This window comes from Acipenser ruthenus, chromosome 44, assembly GCF_902713425.1.
Source record: "Acipenser ruthenus chromosome 44, fAciRut3.2 maternal haplotype, whole genome shotgun sequence".
NCBI classification, from domain to species: domain Eukaryota; kingdom Metazoa; phylum Chordata; class Actinopteri; order Acipenseriformes; family Acipenseridae; genus Acipenser; species Acipenser ruthenus.
The window spans coordinates 940221-954580 of NC_081232.1; the positions used below are offsets into that span (position 1 = coordinate 940221).

The 14360-nt window shown below is 40.2% G+C and overlaps 3 protein-coding genes and 3 non-coding genes across 6 annotated transcripts; all 6 read right to left on the reverse strand.

Annotated features, from left to right (window-relative positions):
* Window positions 1–1231: 1231 nt before the first annotated feature.
* trnal-cag (transfer RNA leucine (anticodon CAG)) lies at window positions 1232–1314 on the reverse strand. The gene has a single exon. It is a non-coding gene; the product is annotated as a tRNA-Leu (tRNA).
* Window positions 1315–2900: 1586 nt separating this feature from the next.
* On the reverse strand, window positions 2901–2982 carry trnas-aga (transfer RNA serine (anticodon AGA)). Its single transcript has one exon. It is a non-coding gene; the product is annotated as a tRNA-Ser (tRNA).
* An 899-nt stretch (window positions 2983–3881) lies between these two features.
* Window positions 3882–4391, reverse strand: LOC131709715 (histone H3). The gene has a single exon (XM_059012435.1). The coding sequence runs from the start codon at window positions 4341–4343 to the stop codon at window positions 3933–3935; it is 411 nt and encodes a 136-aa protein (XP_058868418.1). The 5' UTR covers window positions 4344–4391; the 3' UTR covers window positions 3882–3932.
* Window positions 4392–5242: 851 nt separating this feature from the next.
* LOC117398904 (histone H2A-like) lies at window positions 5243–5714 on the reverse strand. Its single transcript, XM_034914491.2, has one exon. The coding sequence runs from the start codon at window positions 5684–5686 to the stop codon at window positions 5303–5305; it is 384 nt and encodes a 127-aa protein (XP_034770382.1). The 5' UTR covers window positions 5687–5714; the 3' UTR covers window positions 5243–5302.
* Window positions 5715–6135: 421 nt separating this feature from the next.
* Window positions 6136–6217, reverse strand: trnas-aga (transfer RNA serine (anticodon AGA)). The gene has a single exon. It is a non-coding gene; the product is annotated as a tRNA-Ser (tRNA).
* Window positions 6218–10930: 4713 nt separating this feature from the next.
* Window positions 10931–13768, reverse strand: LOC117398866 (zinc finger protein 660-like). Its single transcript, XM_033997958.3, has 2 exons — window positions 12855–13768; window positions 10931–12119 (listed from the first exon to the last, which is right to left on the reverse strand). The coding sequence occupies exons 1-2, from the start codon at window positions 13489–13491 to the stop codon at window positions 11185–11187; spliced, it is 1572 nt and encodes a 523-aa protein (XP_033853849.2). The 5' UTR covers window positions 13492–13768; the 3' UTR covers window positions 10931–11184.
* Between the last annotated feature and the right edge of the window lie 592 nt (window positions 13769–14360).

A 14360-nucleotide genomic window follows, 5' to 3' on the forward strand; every position in this document is an offset into this window, starting at 1 on the left:
AAACATTTGGCCATAGCTGTGTATCCCCTCCCCTCCCCTCCCGTCCCCTCCCCCTCCCCCTCCCCCTCCCCCTCCCCCTCCCCCTCCCCCTCCCCCTCCATTCCCCTCCCCTCCCCTCCCCTCCCCCTCCATTCCCTCCCTTCCTGTAATTTTCCATTAATTCCAGGCGTGGTCACACAGCCGCGTGTCTCTTTAATCACTGCAGAAGCTGGCAGTGACGCGCCGGGGTTTTTTTTAAATATATTTTTTGAATGACTGCACGGAAATGTGTCCTGGGCTTTCCAGGACGTTCGGGAGTCACCGCACCTGAAGCAAAATACCTGAGCATGTAGGTACTGTTCTCACAACAGCTTTAGTCACGAACCGGCATATATAATTAGCGTTAATATGATATTACCTGTAAATAATCAAGAAAAAAATACCCGTGACTTCCATCATACACAAATCTGTCAATTCTAAACGAAACCACTTTTTTTTAGGCTAAAAGCCTACCCAACTTTTGGTTTTATTTCTGTTATACTAAAAGGGAAGAAATGTATTATTATTATTATTATTATTATTATTATTATTATTATTATTATTAGTAGTAGTAGTAGTAGTAGTAGTAGTCGTAGTATATGAACTCTGAATAAATGAACGCACGTGAATGTTTATATTATGTATTTCCTAGCAGATGAAGATGAAGTCGAAAGCTTCTATTTTTGTTGTTGATCTGTGTTATTAATATCGCCCACTGACACCGCTTCTCAACACTCCTCGTTAATATGCTGGACACTATGGTGGATATTTCCATTTCATGTCAAAATTAATAAATAAATAAATAAATAAATAAATAAATAAATAAATAAGAAAACATGTAGAAATGATTAAATAAATAAATATCGAAATTAATTAATGCATAAATAATTAATTAATACATCAATAAATGGCCATGTATTTATTTATTTATTTATTTAAACATTTATTTATTTAAACATTTATTTATGTATTCGTGTATTTATTTTATTTAAATTTTGACAAGGAATATCCTCAGGACACAGCGCTCCAAACACAATGCACCATGTTGATTCAACACAAGAAAACGTGTGCCAAGCAGGAAAACTGGGGAGAATTATTTGAGAATGACATGTCCAGGAAGTTATATTTAAATAAATTCAGATGGATAAACATGGCCAAGTATGAAGCAAGCGTTACGTTTATTTGATAATAATAAATACAAAACACACGCGCTTGTCAGAAGTGGGATTCGAACCCACGCCTCCAGGGGAGACAGCGACCTGAACGCAGCGCCTTAGACCGCTCGGCCATCCTGACTCACGATTAAAATTAATCACATTCAGTACTATAGTTTCAGTAAATCATGGCTCATTTAACGAACTCAAATGTGTGTTTCCTGACACCACCCCGTAGCATTTTAAAAACGTATCGGAACTTATCGTAATTTTGGTTTCTAGATCAAATTAACGGAACTTGATTCACAGTAGCTCCCTCATATGTTTGTGAATCTCAGTTCCGTGCCTTGTTTTGGTTGTCTATGATACTGGCCTTTGCCAGGTCGGTTTTAACATAATCTTCAGGTTTGAACAAAACCAGCGGCTGTTCAAAGCGGTAGTTTGGGGAATTTCGCCATTTCGGTTGTTAAAAAAACAAACAAAAAAAAAAAAACTAGTCATTTTCTTACTCTTAAACGTCGCATCCAGAAATGTACTGTTAACCCTACAGTTATTATATTATGTTGATATGTTTTTCGAAGACCTGTGAATGTGTGCAAGGTAATCGCAGTGTAAATTAATCAGTTAGTCCACTTGTTTGTAGCTGAATACTTTGATAAAGCTTTATTAAGAAGAACGAAGCGAAGACTTTATAGGACATTCAAGTACAAATGAACATTTCTATAGAATTGGAGCGCATGGGAATGGGTTATGTATGAGATGTGGAGCTATGGAAACTGTGGAACATCTGATGGTTGAATGTGCTATATAGAGAAGTGAGGTTACAGAGGAAGAGTTGAGGGCTTTGAATATTCAGAATAATTTTTTTAGGGACGGCATAGAGGATGGTAATAGAGGTATGACAATGAGCAGATCGTGTGAGCGTGGATGCTGGGCCGGGAGCGGTGGTAGGTTTTGAAAGCTGCTACTTTGTGTGTGAAGTTTATACACTGTAGCGTATACTGGCGGTGGTGTGTATCCGCATATAGCAATTGTAGCTCATATGTTGCCTGTGGGGATGGGAAAAGATATATTCTGTTTTTGTAAATGCGAAAAGCATATTTTGCTTGTGCTCTACTATCCTTGTGGTTCATCCATGGCTCCTACCCAATAAAAGAACCTGTGCTGTTAAACTAGGGCAGGATTGGGTAACCTTACATTTTGGTCGCTCTTTCTTTTATAGCTCTACCGTAATCCGCATGGTTTAGCCTGAGCGTAGTTAAGCTATAACGTCCTCGTTATATTTCCAGAAAAGATACTGCGTTAAAATGGTGTTGATATAAAAGTAAAATGAGCCGGATTTGAACCAGCGTCCAGACTGCTGTAGCAGTAGCGCATTCATCCTGTTGCACTTCTCACTAGAGACACATGGGGGCGCACTTTTTATAAATGAAGAAATGTACATTGCTGTAAAGGATAATGTGTATCAAAATAAATAATAATAGATATGAATGTTTTCCAATGTTATCAGACATCCTAAATATAATGAGACATCCTAAAAACGACGTATTAACTTATACTTTCAATATAATATATCATTTAAATATGTGTGTTCTTTACACTATGAGCCAGTTTGGTTAAAATGGGTTTTTCAAAGTGCAAATAACCAAAATATCGGTGTAGATATCTGGTTCGAGTGAGATTATACAAGGGCAAGGAGTAATATATATATAAAAAAAAATAGTTACACGTTGTCGGCAGGATTCGAACCTGCGCGGGGAGACCCCAATGGATTTCTAGTCCATCGCCTTAACCACTCGGCCACGACAACCAGCTGTCAATGCCTGTCTCTTGGCGTGCTCAGTGTAGGTGACGGCATCCCGGATCACATTCTCCAGAAACACCTTCAACACCCCGCGGGTCTCTTCATAGATCAGCCCGGAGATTCGCTTCACTCCTCCGCGACGAGCCAGGCGGCGGATAGCAGGCTTGGTGATGCCCTGGATGTTATCACGGAGCACTTTGCGACGTCACTTAGCGCCTCCTTTCCCGAGCCCTTTACCGCCTTTTGCCTCTTCCAGACATTATATACGTAATAAAAAAATAACAGAATGCTTAAAATAGCCTGGATGTTCTCTTATATACACGTAGATAGGACCTGATTGAAAAAGAAGCCAGCAAAGAAGCGCGCGCAAACATTAGACCCGCCCACCACAGAACACTCGATTCGGGTTTATAGTTTCAACAACATTAAATCTGTTACTTTAACTGTGGGAGTCAACTAAGAGCGTGCAGTATTGTTTGGATATGTTTTAAATAACATTATTAATGACTGTTCTTTCATGTTTGTACCATTACCTCCGTTATTTTAAAAGAAATAAAAATAGCAATATACACGTTATAAAGTAACAACTCTGAATGTTCATTTTTCACTTAAACGAAGTTATCAGTTTTCGTTTCATAATATTTACATTTCTCTAGCACGGTTGATCAAATGCAATCAACATTTTGCTTTTCTGCACACAAGATAAGAATCAAGGCCAGTAACTTTTTTTTGAATATGCTATAAATTTATACCCGGTCATTCAGTAAATGACACAAATTACTGTACATATGTGGTCACAATTTTGCGATTGAAAGGACACCACTTGCACATACATATATATATATATATATGGGACACCTTACGTGTAAAGTAGTTACTGGTTAAAACGCACTTTCAGGGAAGTGGGTGGCTCTGAAAAGAGCCTTTGGGTTTCGCTGTTTTAAGGGTTTTGCAGTTTAAGCGCGTTCTCCACGGATGCGGCGGGCCAGCTGGATGTCTTTGGGCATGATGGTGACTCTCTTGGCGTGAATGGCACACAGGTTGGTGTCCTCAAAGAGCCCGACCAGGTAAGCCTCGCTAGCCTCTTGCAACGCCATAACAGCGGAGCTCTGGAAGCGCAGGTCTGTCTTGAAATCCTGAGCGATTTCTCTGACCAGCCGCTGGAAGGGCAGCTTGCGGATCAGCAGCTCGGTGGATTTCTGATAGCGGCGGATCTCCCTCAGAGCCACAGTCCCAGGCCTGTAGCGGTGAGGTTTCTTCACGCCGCCGGTAGCGGGAGCGCTCTTTCGGGCAGCCTTGGTAGCGAGCTGCTTCCTGGGAGCCTTTCCACCGGTGGACTTACGAGCGGTCTGCTTGGTTCGTGCCATCTTCAAACTCTTGCACACAGTATGAAAAACTGTACAAAGTAATACACGCAGCCGATACCAGAGATTATATAGGAACGGAGCCGCTCTGATAGGCTGTGAGACACTTAGGGCGGGTGTGTGTTTCTCATTGGTTATAGTCCGGATTCCCGGTGATTGATTGGATCATTTAAATTCAGCGCGCATTTGATGAAACGGTTACTGACCGCGCCCGGTTTTGTGCTTTGTCATTCAGTGTCACAATAAGCTGTTCTACTGAAGCATACCTTCCACTGCGTTTAACAATCCTGTGTCTTATACGCCTATAGTATTTAAAAAACACTATATACTGAACTGTAATTCTATTGAATTACAAAGATTGTATTGTACAGCAAAAACTTCAAAAACACTCTTCACGGAGGCAAAAGGGGAAAACATGCAATTTACAATTAAAACAAGTTATATAAATTGGAAAGAACAGTTATTTTAAAAGCGTGAATGCCAACAAACTTATGAACCAGAACGCTTTGTCTCAGTCGAGTTCTGTGACTTCAGAGTCGCTGCTTTCACTTTCAGCCGGAGAGATGGGTCCGCGTATTGAGAAATACCGGGGATCAGACACCACGGAACAGAAGAATGATATAAACAACAAGCAACTATCAGGGCAGACGTGAAGAAACCATTTTTTAAACACCGACCATATTTAGTTCTAACGAAGCAGCAGAAATCACTACAAATGGGCAGAGACTAAACGGCAAGTTTAGTTATCAACCTCGAGTGAGGCACCTACTGTGGGGTTGTGATATTGCTACATATCCGATATTAAGAAATCATTTGATGTTTCAATTTGAACTCCTTGTGTACCTCAGACACAGTTAAACGGTTTAGTATTAAACAGATAACACGCTCTCTCTGAAAAAGTGGGTGGCTCTTAAAAGAGCCTTTGGGGTTTTAGAAGATCTTAAAAGCGTCGTCCGAGTGATTTACTTCTTGGCTGGCTTCTCGGTTTTCTTGGGCAGCAGCACGGCCTGGATGTTGGGCAGCACTCCGCCCTGAGCGATGGTGACGCCTCCCATCAGCTTGTTGAGCTCCTCGTCGTTGCGGACAGCGAGCTGCAGGTGACGCGGGATGATTCTGGTTTTCTTGTTGTCCCGGGCGGCGTTCCCGGCCAGCTCCAGGATTTCAGCAGTCAGGTACTCGAGCACAGCGGCCAGATAGACCGGGGCTCCAGCGCCGACACGCTGGGCATAGTTTCCCTTCCGCAGCAGCCTGTGGACACGGCCGACTGGGAACTGCAGTCCTGCCCTGGAGGAGCGAGTCTTTGCCTTAGCACGGGCTTTACCGCCAGTCTTTCCTCTTCCAGACATCTTCACTGTAATTTAGAATATCACAAAGTAAACCTGTTTATGCGTGCTATCTCTTTTATACACACCGACTCATTATTGATTGGACAACAAGATTCAAAACTGCTAAGAATGTTATTACGTCATCGCAGATGAGGGCGGGCCGTATTTCACTTGCATTCATCACCAGCACAGAAGGGTACGCAGCGCAGTGCTGGAGTTCAGGAGGCTGTTACCTTTGCGACGTATTAACTTATATTTAAATTACATATTTTCAAAGTACAAATAACCAAAATATCGCTTTTGATTTTTAGACCACTGTCTGTTTTAACTCGAGTATCCTCTGGATGAGCTTCAGTAACACAGGCTCAGATTTATGCCCCCATGAAAAACATTCCTACACATACCTATCTATGGCTTGAGTGAGATTATACAAGGGCAAGCAGTAATATTAAAAAAAAAAAATAGTTACACGTTGTCGGCAGGATTCGAACCTGCGCGGGGAGACCCCAATGGATTTCTAGTCCATCGCCTTAACCACTCGGCCACGACAACCAGCTGTCAAAGCCGCTGTATTCTGAGCAATGCATTCCCCACTTATGACTGCAGGGGCCAGGCAGCAACCTTACTATCAGCCCAGGTCTTTGTTCTAACCAAGTCCTCTATTAATACATTCAGAGTAGGTCGTAAAACACACCTAAGTATACCTTGATGCCTTCTCCTAGTTGAATAATCTGTCATTTCTCGCTCTGGTAACGCGCCGGTGTGACAGCTGGAAGGTTAGTTCATTGATTGCTGCTAGTTCTGCCAGGTCAGTAGCGGCCTGTTCTCCCCCCCCACGACTGCTCGTTTTTAAAACAATACCTCCTAAACCAATTATCACCAATAAAATAAAATGGCCTTATTAGCTAGTTAATACATCATCTTTACATTTTTGTTTAAATAAATGCAACTGCCTTTCTTGAAACAAACTCGCGTTATGTTTATTTGATTGCAATTTTACACACACACACACACACACACACACACACACACACACACACACACACACACACATATATATAAACATGTAAACATTGACTTAAACAGCATTTCCTCATACTATACAAATAATGTGTTTAAACTTTTATTTGATATTGTGTGTGGCTCTTAAAACAGCCTTTGTGTTATAATGTAGTCGATGAAAATCTTTAACCTTAAGCCATATAGAGTGCATATATATTTTAAAAAAATGTTTTTTTCATAAATAAAAAAGGCTGGTATACGTGGGATTTGAACTTACAACCGTCAGTTTGTACGCGTGTTGTGTATCACTAATGCTACACGATTATTTGAGATAAGTACTGTTTTGAAAGATAAAGTCAACCAGCTGAGAATTCTCTGGACGACTTTTTAGATTTTTTCGAGCTATCATTCATCTTCTGAGATACTGAGATTTTCAGCTTGAATTCTGAAAATGCTTGGGTTCCTGTGAGTGTAACGCTCATTGCGGTCCCTATTGGCACAGGGAAGTATATGTCCTGTCTCAATACTGGTCGATGAGAGTAGCGCTATTTGTGGTCTCCGCTGGACAAAAAAGGAACATCATTTTTGAGAATTAGCTTTGCTGAAGGACAGACTATATATTTGATAAAAGTAAAACACAAATAAATAAATACATTCACATAAATATTGAAATAAATGAAAAATACATTTATGTATTTATTTAACTTGATATTTATTTATATATTTTTCACTATCATATAAGAACATAAGAAAGTTTCCGAACGAGAGGAGGCCATTCAGCCCATCTTGCTCGTTTGGTTGTTAGTAGCTTATTGATCCCAGAATCTCATCAAGCCGCTTCTTGAAGGATCCCAGGGTGTCGGCTTCAACAACATTACTGGGGAGTTGTATCAGAATACAGGTGGAGGTGTGCGGCACGCTTTTCAAACACGGGCCCAACTTGCAAGGTACATGTTAAGCACAGTGATCAGCGTTTTGTTGTGATCCTAGTATTTTCTGTTATGAGGACTGTAATAAATGAAAAACAAAAAGGTGAGGTGTTTTTTCTTTGCTCAATGCCCCCTTTTCTAAAACATTTTGAAGAGTTTATTTAAGTTAAATGTGAGTCTTCACTTGCGCGCACATCTAAGAAAAAGGCAGAAGTAAACCACAGCAATGATATTACTTTATGAAAATGTGTCTTTTGCCACTTTGTTTCTTGTGAAGAAACCACAATACCAGGGATACAATGAAAACAAAAGTCTAGTTAATTACTCTTTCTGCCTGAAAAATCTTTTTCTGGAATAGATCATGGTAATTAATCTACACAGAAACACAAAAGAGAAGCACACAGAACATATTATTGTAAGATAAGTAATAAGTACAAAAAAGAAACAGGGATATATGTTCTAATCCAAGGCTACTATCGTAGCATGGCCAGGTCCTGTTGTAGGTGAGTACCCAGGGTCTGGAATGTATAGGGATGATTTCAGAGAATACTATAGAGATTGAAATGGCCAAGTCAAGTACATCATTAGTAGCAGTAGCACCTGTTACATAATACATTTCAGGGGTATATTAGCCCCTATTGTGCATTGTTTGACTTTGACCTTTTTGTATCATTCTTTTTATAGCACAGTTGTTTTTTTATACAATTTTTTTTATAATATCATTCCCCTTTTTTAGGATATCTTGAAACAAAACTCCCTCTCTACAGCAGTTACTACAGAGCGTAACATTTATTAATGCTTGTCATTTCAAGTTTAACTTACGTTTTATATTACAGTACAGGTCTGAGTGATACATGCAGAGGATACAACGCTTTCAGTATGTTCAGCTTCTTTGTTTATGGTGAATTGGTTATAATTGATCAGTTATTGTTTAAGGCTTATTTTGTATTTATAAAGTATCGTGCACCAATATGTATAAATGTTAAAAGTATTTATTCATTGGCACTCAAATTGTCTCAATTTTTTTAATATTTACACCCGGCTGTGCATATGAGTACCTGCACTTTTTTGTTGAGAATTTCATCCCTGGCTGGAGTTCAGGAGGCTGTTATCTTTGCAGGACCCTCTAGAATATCAGGATGAGAAAATAAAGAATGTATGAACACTTTCCATTCCCTTCCTAGGCAAGAACAGGACATGAAAATGTAGTTTAAGCTTCTACAGTAAAGTAATAGCTGTCACACTTGGATTCCCTGAATTGAAATAAATCACCTCTTTCCCAGTGCAGTTTTTAAGAAGCAAATTAAACAAATTGAGTCTTAAAAACAAAGGTGTATTGCAGAACCATTTTATTTTATTTAGATATAATATCCTATATTTTCCTGGAAATCAATTACAGGTTAACATAACCAATATGCATCTTTTGTAACAGGTACAAACTTAAATAGTTATGGTTGAGAATTTGTATCTTTTACATTATTTATTATATGTAATATGAAGAGTCAACAGTGTGCCACACTGAGGTGAATCAACGACAACATAATCTAGGTGTCTGCACTATTTGTATTTAAAAACATTATACGTAATGTTCCGCATTTTCGGTTTATTATGAATTTTACTGAAGAACTACTATTCAGTATTTACCCAGTACTCATTTTTTTTAGGAAATGTGCAATATTTTGATTAAAATGCTGTTTTATTTTGACTCCGACATTGTAATATGCAGCTCTACACTGTATCCTAGGATACAGTAGAGCTAGGATCAAATAAAGTTCAAACGTTGCATGTGATTGGTTCTCTGTTGCTTTACAAACACATTATCACCTGATTCTGTTGGCTGGGCATAGTAACTAGCTTGATCAAAAACTAAAATGAAATACTTACACGGAAATATTTTGAGTGGATGAGGAATGGAGAGAAAAAGTAAATCAGTTTATGAATATTCAAAAGGAAACGATGTTTCGAAATATACAAAAAGCCAAATAGCAGAAGTGGGCCAGGTGAGGCAGAGGATGCACAGCGTTGCAAATACTGCTGCACTGAGGTACATGTTCACGCTGACAATAAAAGAACATACTGAAAAATAAGCGACAGCTTAAACTAAAACAAGTGAACAGAGAGAAAGGCCAACCATTTCTGTAGCTTTTATAGGCGCTTTAATAAAATAGAGAGCGCAGAATGACTGTGTTAATGAGTTTGTCAGAGTGCTGTGCTTTGCTGGACAGCCACTGTTTATTTAGAGGTATGCATCGATGACTTTGTACGACAGTACTGTCTATGCATCAGCTAAAACACTGCCTAATGCTGACAATCTTAATCTTAAATATCTGACAGAAAATGGTGATGCATTAGTTGATAAACTTATGGAACGCATTGATGTAAATGTCGAGTGTGATTCTTGACAAGTCTCCTGATGCTTTGGACCGTCCAGTTCTGTCAATTTCTTTTTCTTTTTATGATTTTGAGGCGAATAAACCTGGCTTGTTTTGTGTAAACATCACGTTCGTACCTTCTGCAGATAGCAGCTCTGTCACCACAGCGATTGCCCAAACGTTTGCAAAGTACAGTACCAAGTAACTTGGGAAAATGTGGCCTCGACTTGCATATTCTGCTTCATCATACATCCCAGGGACATTAAACTTAATCAGAAACCAGAACTGCTACGCATCAAATTCCACATGTAAAGTGTGTATACTGAGATTTTTTCCTGATTTTTCCAGATGTTTAAATTAAAAACACAATGTTTACCGATTTTAATCCCTATTTTCATATTTGTAAAATAAATAATGAAAAATTCCCAGGAAAAATGTATTAAGATAAAAAAGAAAATGCGGAACACTAATTATACAGAGATGGCAATATCTGTATTAAATACATTATACAGCAATGACAGAACAATTTCTTCATTGTAAAGAGTTCTGCAAGATGGTATTCTTGGCTGTCATCATTACAGAAACATGTTTTGGGGTAAAATGAAGAACAATTGCCCCACACAGTCATTCTGCATTGCTAGTAATGATCTATTCAGGGATACTAAGATATTTAGTGAGGAAGGGGTCTGAGTGTGACAAACTAGGTCATAAAAGCCACAACCCATTATATCACTGGGTGGGACTCTGAGCAAGTGACTTAACCTCCTTGTGCTCCATCCTTCAGATGAGACCGAGGTCCTATTGGAAGTGACTCTGCAGCAGCAGTTGTGATGCGCAGTTCACCCCAAGTCTCTGTAAGTGGCTTTGGATAAAAGAATCTTCAAAATGACCAAGTAATTATATATTCCTAAAAAATTGGGTGCCACTGCACTTGGGTGATGGCTTGAACAATAAAACATTGCTTCAAGAAGAAATGAATATCTATTTATTCAGTAATACCAAAATTTACATTTTAATGACTCAGACAATCAGGGATCAGAAGACAAGATCATTTTGACAAAGGGATCAAAAAGACCAGTTGCATCTCAGGGTCTTATATACTCTCCGCTTCCACTAGACTGAGTCATCTTGTGATGGAGGCACAGTGCTACTGTTCCTAGTGAAGTGTCTGGATACTGTGTGCTTTTACAACTGGGAGTGGAAAATTACATCTCTCTTACTGAGCGCAGTGAGCCGACTGCTCCCCTGTGTGAACTCCAAGGTGTGACATCAGATTTCCTGCCCGATTGAATCTCTTCCCACAGTGATCACAGCTATACGGCTTCTCTCCTGTGTGAATTCGCTGATGTCTTTTCAGGTCTGAAGACAGAATGAAACGCTTCCCACAGTCAGCACAATGATACCGTCTCTCTCCCGTGTGAATTCGCTGGTGGGCTTTAAGTCGGGATACTTGTTTGAAACTCTTCTCACACTCAGTGCAGCGATAGGGTTTCTCTCCTGTGTGAGATCGCTGGTGTATTTTGAGCTCTGCTGCTGTATACAGCTTCCCTCCTGTGTGAAGTCGCTCATGCAATGTCAGGGTTCCTAACTGAGAGAAACTGTTCTCACATTCACTACAGTGATACAGCTTCTTTCCATAGTGAATTCGCTGGTGTGATTTAAGATGTTGCAGCTGTTTGAAACTCTTCTCACACTGAGTGCAGGAATATGGCGCCTCTCCTGTGTGAATGCGACGGTGTCTTTTCAGATCTGTAGAGGTATTGAAACTCTTTCCACATTCAGTGCAGCAGTACGGTCTTTCTCCTGTGTGAATTCGATGGTGTCTTTTCAGCTCTGTTGATGTACTGAGACTCTTCCCACATACCAGGCAGAGATGCAGTTGCTCTCCTGTGTGAATTTGCTCTTCAATGGGGTCAGATTCAAGTTCAAGAACCTCCTCTTTAATGATGACTGGTTCAATTCCAGGGATCTCTTCATTAATGTGGACAGGATCTAGTGCAGGTTTGTCCTCCTCCCCTTCAATAGATGTCAGCTCTGTAGCCTGCTCTGGATTCCTGCACCATTCCTGGTCAAAGAGCTCCTCTTGAATGGGAACTGATTCTGCCTTCGACCCTTCCTCAGCATGAGGGAGAGCATTTCTCTCTGAAGGACCTGTGTCAGAGAGAAGAGTGAAACACTGTAAAATCTACATCATAAACTGTGTTCATTCTAGATTGCACATCCAGTAACCTGTCATTATAATGTGAGGAGTGTTGAATTGGCCCCTCAGATCCTGAGCTGTCACTCTTGCACAAACTATTTTGGCTGTAAAATGAAGAACAATCGTGACACACAGTCATTCCTCATTGGTAGTAAACTGATAATATTTGGGGTAACACTGCACCAGTGGGACAGACTTTAAATTGAAATATTTTGTACATAGTTTAAGTTGAGGCAATTATCTATTGAAGATATTTAGTGTGCAAGTTGCCTGACTGGGGGGAACTAAGCAATAAAACATTACAGGCCACCTCAGCACTTGTGAGATGGCTTGATCGTTACATTCTTTGAATACACTGAAAGAGGAGAAAATAAGATAGTCAAATATACCAAGACATGAGTAATTAAGGAGCTGGAGTGGGATAAAAGGGTCTTTTGCTCAAAAGAGCAGCTGTTTAAAGCAGTGTTGTGCAATAATAAGTAAAACAATGATTGGATAAAAGAAGCAAAACTCAAATAACACGTTTGCAGCTAAAATGTACTATTTCTTTAACATTATAACAGCGATGGTGTTGAATGCGCAGGTCACATTCAGTAGGACTATTTGTTTACTCTTTCCCTCCCTCCTTGTTAACGTTGTGTGAACAGAACAGTGAGAGCTGATAGATTGAAATATGATCTCCTTACCTTTCAGTGCTCTTCTCCACCCCGCTGTGCTTGTGTGGTCTCTCTGTTCAGAGTCATCACCTCGCATCAGCAGGTCCTGCTCGGAATAGCTTCCATCCTCCTGCATTAAAACCAGGGAGTTTTTCAGTGCGGTGTGGACTGCAGGCACCGGATCCCTGACTGGCTGAACTGGAAGATTAGAGAAATCCCGCGCCGGCAGACCGTGAGCAATAATACTGTCGTTGAATTCGTGATTTACTGATTCATCCTCAGTGTAAAATGAAACGCGTTTCACCCGGTGCCCTTCCTTCTGCCTTGTCGGTAGATGAATGAGATCAATGTGCTGTTCGTTGGTGTTCGTGACAGACTGTGTGGCGTTCTCGGCAGTGTTCGTGTATTTTCGTTCGCTTACTGCTTTCAACTCGCTCTCCGCTATTTCCAATCGCAATCTCACGCTTTCGAATTCTTGGTCTCTTTGGTCCAGTCTGAGATTGAAAACTGCACATTTACTGTCCACGAACTTTGCTAACGCAGACATGACGCTCAGCACAGCCGCTTTCACTGCAGGCTCGATAGCAGAGGCGAGTTCTTCCTCAAGGAGAGACGCGGAGGATGCGCAGATATCCATCTCTTCTTTCATTTCACAGACGGGTCTCATAAACACACAGCCTTCTCTTATACTCTGGTGAACTGTCTTTTATTTAAAGGTTAAAACACTCAGTCCACGTGTCTATACAATACTATCAGCAATCGTCTTGAACACTCGTCGTTGTTGATCACACTAAGCACAGCATGTGAACGAGTTCAGCTCTCAAACTGCGGTAGCCATGTTTCTCCTCCCAGACACAAGGGTTGAGTTCTGGTATCCCACAGCGTGCCGTGCCGGCTGCTAGTGCCTGCTGTCTGTCTGACGTCACACGCAGCATGTACAGAAACGCCGTCTCCAAACCTTGAAGCGTTTGAAAACACAACCATGGAATAATAATTCATATGACATTGATTATTGATTATATTTGGTTTGTATTTTACTTTATTATTTCTTTGATCACCAATTGCCACGACAACACACTCATTTATTTATTTGTGTATGTACTTATTTTAAGGTAATAAATAAACAAAATTGCATAGGGATCTGTTTTTTTATTATTATTTAATTAAATGATGTGTGTGGTGTGAATCATTTTCACATCAAATTAAGTATTAAGAGTAAACACCAGTATAAAAAATATTAGGTTTATTAATCATGGTTGATCATTTTTAAAACCTATATTTACATGTGTCTGGATTATTTACCGATACAGAGTCAGTTTGATTCATTAACATTAACTTTGGCCGTGTTGTTATAGCGCAGATCTCCGCAGTTCTGCACAGAATCGTGGAGATGCGCGTTCTTCGAGGGCTGCTGCGTGACGTCACTCAGCTCCACCCACAGAAATTAGTGCAGATTCTGCACAGCCCAGCGCAGCTTTGAAAAGATCCTGTGGGAGGCTGGCTGCTGCTGTGAACCACAGAGACGAGGCAGAAATC